Below are 14,746 nucleotides of genomic sequence, written 5' to 3' on the forward strand. Positions count from 1 at the left end.
CTTGGGAGATAGTTGATCTACCCAAAGACAAGAAAACAGTTGGGTGTAAATGGGTGTTTACGATAAAATGTAACGCAGATGGAAGCGTTGAGAGATACAAGGCGAGACTGGTGGCTAAAGGCTTCACTCAAACTTATGGGATCGACTATCAGGAGACGTTTGCTCCTGTTGCTAAAATAAATTCCATCAGAGTACTGTTATCTCTTGCAGTAAATTCAGATTGGCCTCTACATCAACTTGACATTAAAAATGCATTTCTCAATGGTGATCTTGAAGAGGAGGTGTTCATGAGCCTACCGCCGGGATTTGAGCAGAGACTTGGAAGCGACAGAGTATGCAGATTGAACAAGTCATTATACGGACTCAAACAATCACCAAGAGCATGGTTTGAACGCTTTGGGAAGGCAGTTATCAGTTGTGGCTTCTCGCAGAGTCAAGCAGATCACACAATATTTTATAAACATTCAAAAAACAGTAAAATTGCAATTTTGATTGTTTATGTTGATGACATCATTTTAACTGGTAATGATGAAGCAGAGTTAGCAGCCCTCAAAGAGAAACTCGCAAAAGAATTTCACATTAAGGATCTGGGAGCCCTCAAGTATTTCCTCGGAATGGAATTTGCAAGATCCAAGGAAGGTATATTCGTTAATCAGAGAAAATATGTTCTTGATCTCCTTGGAGAAACAGGTATGCTTGGTTGTAAGATGGTGGAGACTCCGATCGAGCCTAACTTGAAGTTACAAGCTGCTAAGGCTGAAGAAGTCAAAGAGAGGGAACAATATCAGCGACTTGTCGGGAAATTGATTTATTTGTCTCATACGCGGCCTGATATTGCATTTGCAGTCAGCATGGTAAGTCAGTTCATGCACTCACCAGGGGCAGAGCACTTTGAGGCCGTTTATAAGATCTTAAGATATTTGAAAGGAACTCCAGGGAGAGGCTTACTGTTCAAGAAACATGGACATCTTCAAGTTGAAGTATACACAGATGCAGACTGGGCAGGAAGTGTTACAGACAGGAGATCAACATCCGGATACTGCTCCTTTGTAGGTGGGAACCTAGTTACATGGCGGAGTAAAAAACAGAATGTGGTAGCTAGAAGTAGTGCAGAAGCAGAGTTCAGAGCTGTTGCCCATGGAATTTGTGAAGTAATGTGGATTAAAAGAATTCTTGAAGAATTAAAGCTTTCTCACCCGACACCTATGAAGGTCTATTGTGACAACAAAGCAGCTATATCTATAGCTCATAATCCAGTTCTATATGATCGCACAAAACATATAGAAGTGGATAAACATTTCATCAAGGAGAAAATCAATGCTGGCATAATCTGTATGACCTACCTTCCAACAGGTGAACAATTAGCTGATGTGCTAACAAAGGGACTACACAAGAAGCAATTTGATAAGCTGACTAGCAAGCTGGCTATGGAAGATATCTTCAAACCAGCTTGAGGGGGAGTGCTGGAAATTTGTGTTAATGCATATAAGTAGATAGTGGCATGTATATAATATGATAGTGGTAGATAGTGGTAATATATAATATGTAAGTGGCATATAATGGGTTATAATGATGTTTGTAATATCTCCTATATAAGGAGTGTCATTTGGTCTTGTAAAATAAGAAGTTTTGAATATAACAGAAATATATTCCTTCTTCCTCATATTTTCGGAGTTCTTCTTCCTCATATTTTCTAAGTTGGGGTCTGATTAAGCTAACCCACGTTGTAATACACCATGTTTATTTCACCAAAATAACAATGGAAAATTCATGGGTGCAAGTTACTTTAACTTTAAACATCCTTATAAGATATTATACTTCCTCCATCCCAATTAATTGGTCCCTTTTGGGGATTCCAACTTTTTAAGGGGGCATGCAATCATTACACTTAAATTTAAATTTCAAAATATTTTTGCACTAATGCCCCTATCTTTCAAATTTTTAATATATTTATAATTACTCAAAAGGGGTAGTTTTGGAAAATCAAATGTTTTTTACTGAATTTTTAAATGGGACTATCATTTTGGGACATCCCAAAATGAAATAGTGGACCAACAAAATGGGATGTGGGGAGTATTTTATTTTAATTATGATGAGGGGAAAAAAAAAAGAGAAAAAACTGTTAAGAACCCATTTAGTTTGACAGGATGTAAATTGAGGGTGTTTGATCTAACTTTTTTGGACCAGCTTATAGCTTTTAGCTTTGAAAAGCAATTTTGGATTGTTTGGTCTAGCTTTGAAAAAATTGCTTTTGCTTCTGCTGCTGCTTCTGCTTCTACTTCTAAGAGTTTTTTTGAGAGGAAAATAAGCTGAAAATCAGAAACTGCTCCAAGCAGCTTACGCAACTGAGATTATGCAGAGGGGTGTAAAATTACTTAAATGCCCTTCACAATTTCCAATTATTACAAGTGTGCCGTCTATATAAACCAAGAACAATCATTCTCTCTCTCTAGCACGAACGGGAGAGGCGATTTCCGACGACCAAAGCTCTCTCTCTCCCCAGTGTTCTCCGATCGCTCACAGTGAGCGATCTGAACCAAAGACCCTAACCATCGCAATCTCTCTCTTCGTGATCGCTCAAAGTGACGATCGATCTGAACCAGAGCTTAAACCCTAACCATCGATCTGAAACCCTAGCACCGCTGATCTTTCTATTCGCGATCTCTTTTCTCTCTCTCTCTCTCTCTCTCTCTCTCTCTCTTCTGCAATCTCACAGTAATTGCAATTGCGGCAGGGGGAAGTGACGATTGACGGCTGCCGGTGGTGAGATGAGGAGGAAGAGAAAAAGGGGTTGTCAGCAGTGGGAGTATGAGGAGGAGGAGGAGGAGGAGGAGGAGGAGGAGAGAGCTGCTGGCGGTGGGATTAGGGTTTTTAATCCCAAAAAAAATAATAAATTAAAGAAGAAGAGAAGAATTAATAAATTAAAAAAAAAATTGGTAAATTAAAAAATTAAAAAATTACTGAATAATTGATATTTAATGAATAATTGGTATTTAATGAATAATTGGTATTTAATGAATAATTTTTATAATGAATTATTTAATTATTTAATTTTTACATAAGGGAAAACTTCCATTAACAATTTTTATATTATTAATTGGTATTGTGTAATCAAAAATAAAATTAACAAAAAAAATACAATTTACTTCCACTAATGAAAAGAAATTAAACAAAATTAACAAAGAAAGAAGAGAGAGAGAGAAGAAGGAAAAAAAAAATAGAGAAAGAAAATAAGAAGAAAAAGACAAGGGTAAAAAAGACATTTACACAGCAAAAAGCCACTTCACAGCTTGTTTAGGTCTTGTTTGGGAAGACTAAATAAATCCACACTTTTTATCTTTTTATCTTTTTTGAGTCACATCAATCAACATCTCCTCTCTACTTTTCTACACATCTTTTTATAAAAATTCAAAAAGTGCACTTATTTAGAATATCCCAAACAACCCCTTAATAAACACTATTCAGCAACTTAAATCTATAATCTAACAGCTACACCAAACAGATTAACAGCTTCTGATTAAAGTCATAATCTATAATCTATAATCTATTTTAATAGCTACACCAAACGGGGCCGATGTAATTGGATCATATTAAATCCTCTGCTCACCAAAATTTTACAAAACATGCATAGATATTGGTTATGTTTGTACTAAACACTCTTAAAAGTTGTATTCTCACATTTTCACCAAAAAAAAAAAAAAAAAAAAAAAGAGATAAACAAAGAGTCTAAATATGTCGGACTTGGTAGTTTCACGAATTACATAGATCATAAAACACAAGTCAAATTTTTAATCATGTGATTCAATATTGATTCTATCCCAAAATAGATTCACCCATTGTGAATTGCATTGTAAATCATAAGATTTTGTTTATTTTGATAGACCATTCCATATACTGGAAAAGAAGCGTTAACAAAAGCTCATAGTATCTATTTAAAAAAATTATTCACAAATAAATTGGAAATTTCTTGAAATTAAAAAGCCTAAAAAAGGAGGTTTGATAGATATAAATCCATATTATTTTGATTTTAATCATGGACTCCATGTTATTTTCTTCAAATTATCTCGTGTTCTATGTGTCTAAGTGATCTAAGCAATAGACATGTGTCCCCCGAGTATCCGAAGCATGTCTGTCTGGTTCTAAAAATATTAGAAAAATCATAGGACAAATTTGGATGCTCAGGGTGTGTTTAAAGACTATTGATGTCCAACATAAACACACCAATTGCTTAGAAGTGTTTGTCCTTCTCAGTGTGTGTCCAGTTTTGAAATTATTAAAAAGAAAATCATAGGATATTTTGCAGTTGAGAAATGCCACTGAAACCCCTTCCCCCCTCCCAAAAAACATAAATAAAAGAAACACACATCAAACAAAAATAAATAAAAGGGTCTTCATCCAGGAAATAACCACTAATTGGTTATATATCTCTTAAAAGGAAACAAACCTACCTACCTAATAAATATCGTTTCAGGTCAAATTAAGAACATCATCAAGGAAATGGAACATACCAACTCAATGCCATCTTAATTGGCGTCGTGAGACAGGAAGTGAACACATCTGCAGGCAAACCAGCATGTTGAGGAAGACTTTCATGTGCTTCACAGGCTGCAAGAAGAATGCAGTCCTTCATGGAAGATGAAGATGGACCACTCAAATTACACTCTTGGAGCTAACCAAAAACACAACAAAAAAATAAGGTCAATAAAGTAATAAAAATTTTGGAACTCATGTTTTCATGGGGAATCAAGATTGGAATCACAGGCACAAATTCATGGGAGAAGACACACCCACTTCATTTTCACCCAACCCACTTGCCTAAGAACAAGAGAAAGACAGGAAGAAGAAAAATACGAGAGATACACCCATTTGGTCATTTGGTGTAATGTAGTACTAGTACAAGGACAGGAATGTGGATATAAATTATGCAACGGAGTCTGACATGAATGGTTTGTTATGGAAGCAAGTTTCTGTTTCCAACCAAAGTTTAGCAGTTTTACTTATCCAAATCAACCATCGGATTAGTCATCCATCCTTTCCTAAAATGATTCGTCTACATTCTAAGGAAGCTTTAGCCCTCAAACTTATTGCTACTTTGTTTAAATTCTACAACCCCCACAAAAAAACAAAAAGAAAAAAAAGGGGCTCTGAACTTTAGCATATTCTTAACTTATCATATTTGGGGGAAAAAAAGGCAGCCCATGCACTCTATTATGCCATCTATAACAAAACTCTCAGTGAATGACCTTGAGTGACAGCTGCGCACCTCTGTAAGAGCATTGACAATCATTCCCGCAGCAGAGCAATCAAAAACATAGATAGATGGTGTCTTCAACCAGGAATCTAAATCACTAACTGACAAGGGAATGTACTGTGTGCAACCCTGCACTTATTGAAGCACAGTTGAGAAACATCACTACTCTAGAAGTGATAAAGAACAAAACATGATCATAACTTCATATTAGATACTAACCTTATTGAAAACCCAAATTTCACCATTAGCAGTTGGTTTTGGTACACCATGTCCATTATAATGGAAGAGAACTCTATCAGAATTGGCATTCAAGCGGCACATATTACATTTTCTCTTCACTTCACCCACTGTTGGATCAATTTGAAGCTCATAATGTGCCTGCTTATATGTCATGAAGAATAGTCAAAACATTATTTGATATTAAATTTCTACACAAATAATAATAAAAATCTCACTTTGGGTTGCCATCGTTTATATTGGCCAAGCAAAGAGTTCCCAATTGTTTTATTTACCGTTGCAGTTGTGATAGAAAATGGATCTGCCAACAAAAGGAAGAAGTAAAATGGCATAAATACTTTCATAACATTAAACCTATACATAAGAAATAAATCTGAGTGACTACAGCCATCATCAAATGCACAACCAATTTGACAACAGGTGCCACAACTTCAAAAGCAAATTAAACAGAGAATAAACAAAAGAAACATGGGTTTATATGGGTCCGTTGTAAGGAGCCACAGGTTATGCAGTTAATTGCAGTCCACAAAAAATTCAAAAGGTCAAAGCATAAAAGCCCTTATCAGATAATATAGCAAGTCAGTGAAAAAAAAATGTCATTTTTTTCCCTTACAAATAGAACTCTCTGTCCACCTCTCCAATTGCCAACTCGAACAGAATGTACAAGGTAACTTTCAAGATATAAACAACGAATTTGAGTGAGAACCACTCTTTTTGTGCAATCCATCTACAAGGAAGAAAACAAGAAATACACTTTTGGGGTCTATAGAGAAAAAATTAGGAAAAAAAAAAGGAAAAACATGAACAATTTTATGGACACGACAGGATGCAAAAACTGGACCTCCCCAAGCATCTTCTTAACGGGATCTATAGAATTTCTAACATGTCCCTCGGTGAACTTTAGTTCCCAAGGAACTACAGTCAGTAGTTTAGCTATGCAGGATGATACCCAAGTTACAACAAGGCTATACTTCCACATGCTCACCTAGAGTGGTGTCACTAAACATGTATATAAACAAGGAATGAACTTTTTAGTTTTGTAGACCAAGAAAAAGAAAACATGGATCTAAAAGATCTAAGGCTTCACCAAAACCTCAATTGTTTCTTTGTGTTACCACCAGTATCTAAAGCATGCATTTAAAATATATAAAAACCCAATTAGGTTGATTTTAAAATTCAAAACAATGGATAGACAATATGTTTTGGAAATATAAATGTATCTTTAACATTAACAATAAATTACTTTATGATATTAAAACTTAAAAGTGGAAGCAATTGAAGATGAAATGACAGTTCTTTGAGAAGGTTTGGCCGTACATAATGTAACTAATGCCCCCAGTATGGAAAGTGATTTAATCCAAGTTGAGCATTCTAAATGGACAAAAAAGCCCAAGCGTCGCCCATTGGTTCTATAACCAATTCATAACTAGAAAGTTTCTCTGGTCCTTTGCTAATCGGGGCTAAAACTCCAGAAATAAAAAATGCCAAATAGGATAATAGGCCCGAAGGGTGATGGTAGGTGGCGTAAACTTTGGGGAACCTAACCTCCACTGGACTAGGGTAGACATGCTGCAAGTGAATGCACCTTGCTCTCTCTTTGTTCAAGCAAGCGACGTCGTACCTTCATTAATGATACATCAATGGATGATTTTTTTTTTTTTTTTTCATCAAACATTAGCTTACATGGAGCTTAATGGAAAAAACCAATGCATGTCTAAGAAACTAAACCCCAATCTGTTAAGTAGGCATAGAATGAGACACATAGTGATCTAGCAACTAACCCTAATCTGTTAAGTAGGCATAGAATGACACACAGTGAACTTACTATGGATGGAGACACATAATAAGTCCACTTTATAAGGTTGCATGCAAAGAGAAACGTAGTGACCTCAGGTCACAACTCAGTATTACGTGATGACTCATTAAAGATTTAGAAAGTTTTTACATAGGATGCTGCATCTTTGTCAGCACCTCATCTGCTCTGACAAAACCATCACAGACATTACTAATAGCTCTGAATACTATCTCATTCCACAGATGAAAACATAATCCCAACAACCTAACCCAAATTCCTCTTGGGCCAACTCCCGGCTTATAACAACATCCCATTTGTGACCACCAATCCAAGAACAGAGGCTTCCCTTCCAACACCCACGCCTCTGGATTTAGCACCCTCCTAGCCTCATCTTTCAAAGGGGAACAAAAAGAAAAGAAGGCCTCACTAAGGTGAAGAACCTGAACCCTATTAGCGACCGCCCATCTCCAATTTGCCCAGTTCTCCATCTCGATCACCCCAGGGATCTCATCCAACCAGTTTGTATTTCTCAGTATTACGCACAATGTAAGCAGGTCACTCACTATCCAAACCAGTCAAGAAGTCACACAATCATATTGATACTTATTTTTGCCCATTTCCAACTTGAAATTTATTGCAGCAAATTATGCCATTTTAGTTAACTTTCCAAAACCTAATCGATTTTAAAGCAAACAAAGCCCACTTGGAGAGAGGAGTTTATAATTATGCATCTTCCTTTCCATTTTCCGTAGGGAAATCACACCCCAGTAAAACACAACCTCAGCATCTTCATCACTTGTACAAAAAGAATTTTTCCCTATTCATTTTCTGCATTTAGCAGTGACAATAATAAAAATTGCACATTGTGTTTATCAACTTTGTGATAAAAACATAGGGAAACTACAAATTCTTGATCAAGTGAATCAAATAACAATCAACAAAGCATATATATGCCAGTTTACTTGTACAAATCACATGGAAATATTTCAGAAAGGATATAGACCACATCCGTGGAATTAAATAAGAAATTGCTACCAACAAGTACAATTGAATATATTTTGGAACTCAATTAATACATAAAAATTTTTTTTAAAAAAAAAAAAAAAAAAAAAAGAGTAAAGAAATACAACATGGCATTTATGCTCGATTGTTGTTGAGCGAACTTGAGTTGAATTGAGTTATGCTTGACATTATACCTATCCAGCACTCCGTCCTTGCACAAGGAGATATTTTCCTAACATCTGGTGGATCAACACCAATGTTTAAACACAAAACAAGTGCTACATATCCTGTTCTCATCTGCACTAAAAGTTCAAGTTAAAACTGGCATGGGATGTTAATTTGAACATTCAAAACCATAAGCATATGCTCTAGACTAGAGAAACATTAAACAAAATGACAGAGTGAAATGATACATTGGCGAAGGGAATGACATAGATCATGGAGCTAATTGAACAATAGAAACTACACTTTCAACAATTAAAAAAACAAAAAAGAAGTAACTACCAAGTTACAAACTGCATGGATACTAGATGTATTAACGGGATGAAGATTGATAATGGAGCTAGTTTTATTTTAAATTTTATTTTGTTTTATTTTAAAAAATTCAATTATTTGCTTTGTTAGGGCAAGGAAGGAAGGGGAGTCAAACCCCTGACCACCTAGTCAAGGCAGGCTACTTAATACCACAAATGTAGCAAGGTGTATGGGTATTCGTCATGGAGCTATAACGGATGACAATCACAAAACCATAATTATTATAGGTGCACACAATCATGACAACCTAGAGAAACTCTTCCAACCCAGCACAAGAAGATATTGCTTTGTATTAACTCCCATGAGAGTATCCTTGGACATAATAAAATAACAAAATCATTGGCTAACCAATTTCATATACCGGATCTATATCAACAGTGCTAAAATCACTACAGCATTTCAGAAATGCATCAAGAATGTCTAACATGAGACCACGTTGGAAATGAGTTGAGCCAAGCCAAGTCGAGCCAGAGTTAGCCAAGTGTTGGGGTGCTCGAGCTCGAGTAGTGCTCGCTAATCTTGTTCAAGCCCAACTGGCGAGTTTTTGACCAAGCTCAGAGCTCGTTTACACATCTCATTTCACGAGTCAAAGAGTCAAGACAACTAACATACAGATTTTAAAAAAAATACAAACTTGTTGAATCCAATATTCAAATCATCAATCAATTCCTCAAAAGTAGAAAGGCTAAAAGAGCATCCCTTAATATTGTTGAAAGGCTTAGATATAAGGGTGAAGTAACAATAAATCTCAAAATGTGATCTTGTAAACTGTTTAGTCCTCTTTTTTTTCTTATGAACTCAAAGGTTCTATTAAAGTGGAAATTACACAAAAGAGTAGTCACTTACATATTTGGATTTGATTTTTTAGGGATAAAAGTGGGTTTCTCCAAATGTGAAATTACACATTTGGGCAATCCGCACACTATAAAGGTTTTGGGTTTTCCCTTCTTCTAGAACAAATCCCACATTACGAATAAGAACGTAACACTCCAATGGAACACATTAATAAACTTGTTAGTGTACTTTTTCCAAACGTAACAAGCTAACACTCCAAATTTTTCCGAAACATAACACTCCAATGTAACATGTTAGCATATTATATTAAGTGTTAGCATATTATATTAGCCGAAAGGCACACTAGGGTCTGTCTGTAATCACTGTAATCATTTTATGCACTCAGGGATAGCACTCAGGGATCATCTTGTAAATTGCATTTCTTGTAAACCCTAATCTTCTTTTATAAATAGGGGGTGATATTCTATCATTCCCAAGCTGGTTACCCAAGCTTCATGGTATCAGAGCTACACCTCTAGGGTTAGGGTTCATAACATACCTAGTTGGATCATCTGCTGGGTTGATCTCCTCCAGCCGTCCTCTGTATCGTCTTCGTCTTCGTCTTCGTCCCTCAGCCCGTCGATCTCCTCCAGCCGTCATCGCCCTCGTCTGCTTCGTCTGCTCGTCTGCTTCGCCTCAGCCCGTCGATCTCCTCCAGCCGTCATCGCCCTCGCCTACTTCGTCTGCTCGTCAGCTTCGCCTCAGCCCGTCGATCTCCTCCAGCCGTCATCGCCCTCGTCGTCCTCATCTCCCTCGTCTTCGTCACTCTGGTATCTCATATATAAATATATATATATATATATATATGCTGATATATATAAATATAACCTGATATAGATATTTATATATATATATAAATATATGTATATATAAATAAATCAATATATAAAAAAAAACAAAACAAAACAAAACAAAAACAAAAACAAAAAAAAACAAAAAACAAAAAACACAAAAAAAAAAAAAAAATGGTTTCTTAATTTTTTGTTATGTCTTTATAGTAGTCATTGTGCCTGTTATCTCACTACCACCTTCCGGGTTTGTGATTGTCACTAGTTTTGTTGCGGGTTTGGTAGTATTGTATCCATGACAGATTCCACCAGTGTGTCCCCTTCTTCTCAAACACCAAAGAGTGAGAGTCCCATTCTACCTACTACCATGACTGAGAACCCCAACCCTAGTCTGAAAATCACCACCTCTCTATTTAATGGTCAAAACTACCTAGCATGGTCTCAAAGTTTGACTTTGTTTTTGAAAAGCAGAGGGAAGATGGGGTATGTTGATGGCAGGATACAGGCACCTAGTACCACTGACTCAGGTTATGACCAATGGGAGATTACCAACTCTTTGATTATGAGTTGGCTTATCCATTCGATGGTTCCAGAACTTGGTGAGGGCTACTTGTCTATGGAGACCGCCCAGGACGTTTTGGAGGCTGTGGCTGTTACCTATTCCCGCAAAGGAAATTTTTCACAGGCATTTGAGTTGCGCCGCTCTATTGAGAGCTCACTTCAAGGGGAGCAAACTGTTCTTCAGTACTTCACTTTCCTCACCAACGGCTGGAAACGCCTTGACCACCTGGAAGACTATAAGCCCGTTTGCCCTACTGATTCTATCGGGTACAAAAAGTTCATCGCACGGGAACGGGTCTTTAAATTTTTGGCCGGCCTCAATGTGGAGTATGATCCAGTTAGGGGTCGAGTTCTGAGTATGGATACTCTTCCTTCACTTCAGGAGACATTTGCCTATGTACAAAATGAGGAGAGTCGCCGGTCTGCCATGATGTCCCCTGTCTCTACTGACCATTCCGCATTACTGTCTACTCCTCGAGATGGCCTCAGCCTGCCTGCTCCGTCTGCTAATAAGGAGTCTGTATTCTGTGATTATTGCAAGAAGCCGCGGCATACTCGTGAGACGTGTTGGAAGCTTCATGGGACTCCATCCGGGGGTCGAGGTGATCGGTCTGGTTCTCGAGGAGGTCGGTCAGGCCAATCTAGAGGACGTGGTTCCTATTCCCGGGCTCATCAGTCTAGTGCCGTTGATACCCTTGAGTCTAATTCTACTTCTGTTACCCAAACTTCTGATACTGAGTTGGAGGATGCTTTGCGCCAATTGTTGGACCGCCGATCTTCTACTGCTCTCAGTACCGCTTCCTCGTCCTTTGCCCGCTCAGGTAACTTAGCATCTTCTCCTTGTGCTTTCCTGTGTCATACATCCTTGCCTTGTATTATTGATTCTGGTGCCTCAGATCATATGTCTGGCTCCTCTGATCTTTTCTCTGTCTATAAGCCCTCTTCAGGTCAGGACAAAGTTAGGATTGCCGATGGTACTGTTTCTTCCATTTCTGGAAAAGGTTTAGTCCAAGTCACTCCTACCATACATCTATCTTCTGTTCTCCATGTTCCCAAGTTTTCTGCTAATCTGTTATCCGTAAGTCGTCTTACCCAAGATTTGAATTGTAGTGTGACGTTTTTTCCTGATCATTGTCTTTTTCAGGACCTTGTCACGGGGAGGACGATTGGCAGTGGTAGTGCAGAAAATGGTCTCTACTTCCTAGATCAACCGGACAAACTTGCTTATTCTTCCACCACGTCTTCTACTACCCCCGCTGATTTATGGCTGTGGCATCGGCGTCTTGGGCATCCCTCATTTCATTTACTTAAGCATTTATTTCCTTCTAGTTTCGCAAATCATCATGTGTCTGACTTTCTTTGTGAGTCTTGTCAACTTGGAAAACAACATAGAGCTTCTTTTGCTCCCAGTTTGAATAAAAGTTTCGTTCCTTTTTCATTAATACATTCTGATGTTTGGGGTCCCTCTCGTGTTCTGTCTGTGAAAGGTCATCGCTGGTTTGTTACATTTATTGATGATTTTTCTCATGCTACTTGGGTGTATCTCATGAAAGATAAGAGTGAGGTTTTCTCTGTGTTTCGCACTTTTCATAAGATGATTTGTACTCAGTTTGGGGCCACTATCAAAATATTTCGTTCTGATAATGGCGGGGAATACATAGCTTCTGGGTTAGGACAATATTTCTCTGCTCATGGCATTATCCATCAGACCTCTTGCACCAATACCCCTCAACAAAATGGGGTGGCCGAACGCAAGAATCGGCACCTTCTTGACATGGCTCGGTGCATGTGTTTTTTTATGAATGTACCTCGGCCCTATTGGGGCGACGCTGTTCTCACCGCTGCCTATCTTATTAATCGTCTCCCTACCCAGGTATTGGACAAACAGGCTCCGCTTCACGTCTTCCTCGGTTCTCCGTCCTTGTTTTCTATTCCTCCCAAAATATTTGGTTGTATCTGTTTTGTCCATAATCACTCTCCCTCTCGTGGTAAGTTGGACCCTCGCTCCCTCAAGTGTGTTTTCCTTGGTTACTCTCCTACTCAAAAGGGGTATAAATGTTACCACCCTTCTTCTCGTAAGTGGTTTGTGTCCATGGATGTCACTTTCTTTGAATCCCAGTCCTATTTCTTGTCCTCTCCGGTGTCACCGTCCTCATTTCCGGGGGAGCCTTGGTGTGAAGTAAGTCCTGTGCCTCCTATGGTGGAACCAGTTGTTCTTGCACCACCCTCTACTACTGTGCTTCCTATGGTGGAACCAGTTGTTCTTGAACCCCCCTCTTCTACTGGGACTATCGAACCCACTGTCACCAAGAATACGGACGGGCATGTTTATGTCCGGGACATAGACAGAAAACAAGTTAACTGGATACACGGGACCGTTTCTGCTACCCCACTGCCATCTCCTGCTTCTGATGAGAGTCGAGGTAACTTTGAATCTCTCGAGTCCATTGATCTTGATGTTCCTATTGCCAAGAGGAAGGGTGTGCGATCTTATACTCAACATCCTATCTCACAGTTTGTATCATACTCTCATTTGTCATCCTCATATAGAGCGTTTGTGTCCAATATTTCCTCTGTTAGCATTTCTAACCATTTTCAGGATGCTCTTGCTACCTCTGAATGGAAACTAGCCATGATTGAGGAATGAAAGCACTTAGGAAGAATGGCACTTGGGAATTGACTGAGTTACCTCCGGGCAAACGACCTGTGGGATGTAAATGGGTATATACTGTGAAACACAAAGCAGATGGGTCTATTGAGCGTTACAAGGCAAGACTTGTGGCAAAAGGGTTTACTCAGACATATGGCATTGATTATCAGGAGACCTTCGCACCCGTGGCTAAAATGAATTCAATCAGAATACTTCTCTCTCTAGCAGCTAATCTAGATTGGCCGCTTTATCAGTTTGATGTCAAGAATGCTTTTCTCCATGGTGACCTCGAAGAAGAAGTATATATGGACATTCCTCCGGGTTTTGAGGATCATCAAACAGAAGGCAAAGTATGCAAACTTCGGAAGTCATTATATGGTCTCAAACAGTCTCCAAGGGCTTGGTTTGAGAGATTCACTCAGGCTATGATTAAATATGGCTTCAAACAAAGTCAGGCAGATCACACATTGTTTGTGAAACATTCCTCACACGGTAAGACTACAGCACTTATTGTTTATGTAGATGACATAGTTCTTACAGGCAATGATAGTGGGGAAATACCTCTGTTGAAGAAATATTTAGCTAAAGAGTTTGAAATCAAAGACTTGGGCAGCTTGAAGTATTTTCTGGGAATTAAAGTTGCTCGCTCTAAGGATGGGATATTTATCTCACAGAGAAAATATGTGCTTGACCTATTGAAGGAAACTGGGATGCTTGGCTGCAAGGCATGTGCCACCCCCCTGGAACCCAATCAGAAATTAGGGGATGATGAAGGAGGAGAAGTTGTGGATAGGGGGAGCTATCAACGATTAGTGGGTAAGCTCATTTACCTCTCTCACTCCCGTCCTGATATTGCTGTTGCTGTCAGTATAGTTAGTCAGTTTATGCATGCTCCTCATCAGATTCACCTTGAGGCTGTCATGAGAATCTTGAGGTATTTGAAGTCTGCTCCTGGTAAGGGTCTGTATTTTTCAAAGTATGATCATCTTCGTGTAGAAGCCTATACAGATGCTGACTGGGCTGGGTCAGTAACTGATAGGAGATCAACTTCAGGGTATTGCACATTTGTTGGCGGCAACCTAGTTACTTGGAGG

The 14,746-nt window shown here is 38.4% G+C and overlaps 1 protein-coding gene across 7 annotated transcripts in view; it reads right to left on the minus strand.

Annotated features, from left to right (window-relative positions):
- The window catches only part of LOC114305677 (regulatory-associated protein of TOR 1), a 50,365-nt gene that overhangs the window by 19,271 nt on the left and 16,348 nt on the right, over positions 1–14,746 (minus strand). For 3 of the 7 annotated variants that reach the window (XR_014364120.1, XM_082920007.1, XM_082920012.1), the window contains exons 2-6: positions 8,480–8,582; positions 5,707–5,789; positions 5,471–5,632; positions 5,264–5,380; positions 4,509–4,669 (exon numbers count right to left, since the gene is read on the minus strand). Coding sequence is in view for 6 of the 7 variants with exons in the window: in XM_082920007.1 (XP_082776133.1) it covers positions 4,509–4,669; positions 5,264–5,380; positions 5,471–5,632; positions 5,707–5,789; positions 8,480–8,582 (626 nt within the window). In the remaining variant the exon portion in view is untranslated. The remainder of the gene's footprint in view (positions 1–4,508; positions 4,670–5,263; positions 5,381–5,470; positions 5,633–5,706; positions 5,790–8,479; positions 8,583–14,746) is intronic. The other 4 variants (XM_082920008.1, XM_082920010.1, XM_082920009.1 and 1 more) reach the window with 4 other exon arrangements.

Source organism: Camellia sinensis, chromosome 3 (genome assembly GCF_055761805.1).
Source record: "Camellia sinensis isolate YWXY chromosome 3, ASM5576180v1, whole genome shotgun sequence".
Taxonomy (NCBI): Eukaryota; Viridiplantae; Streptophyta; class Magnoliopsida; order Ericales; family Theaceae; genus Camellia; species Camellia sinensis.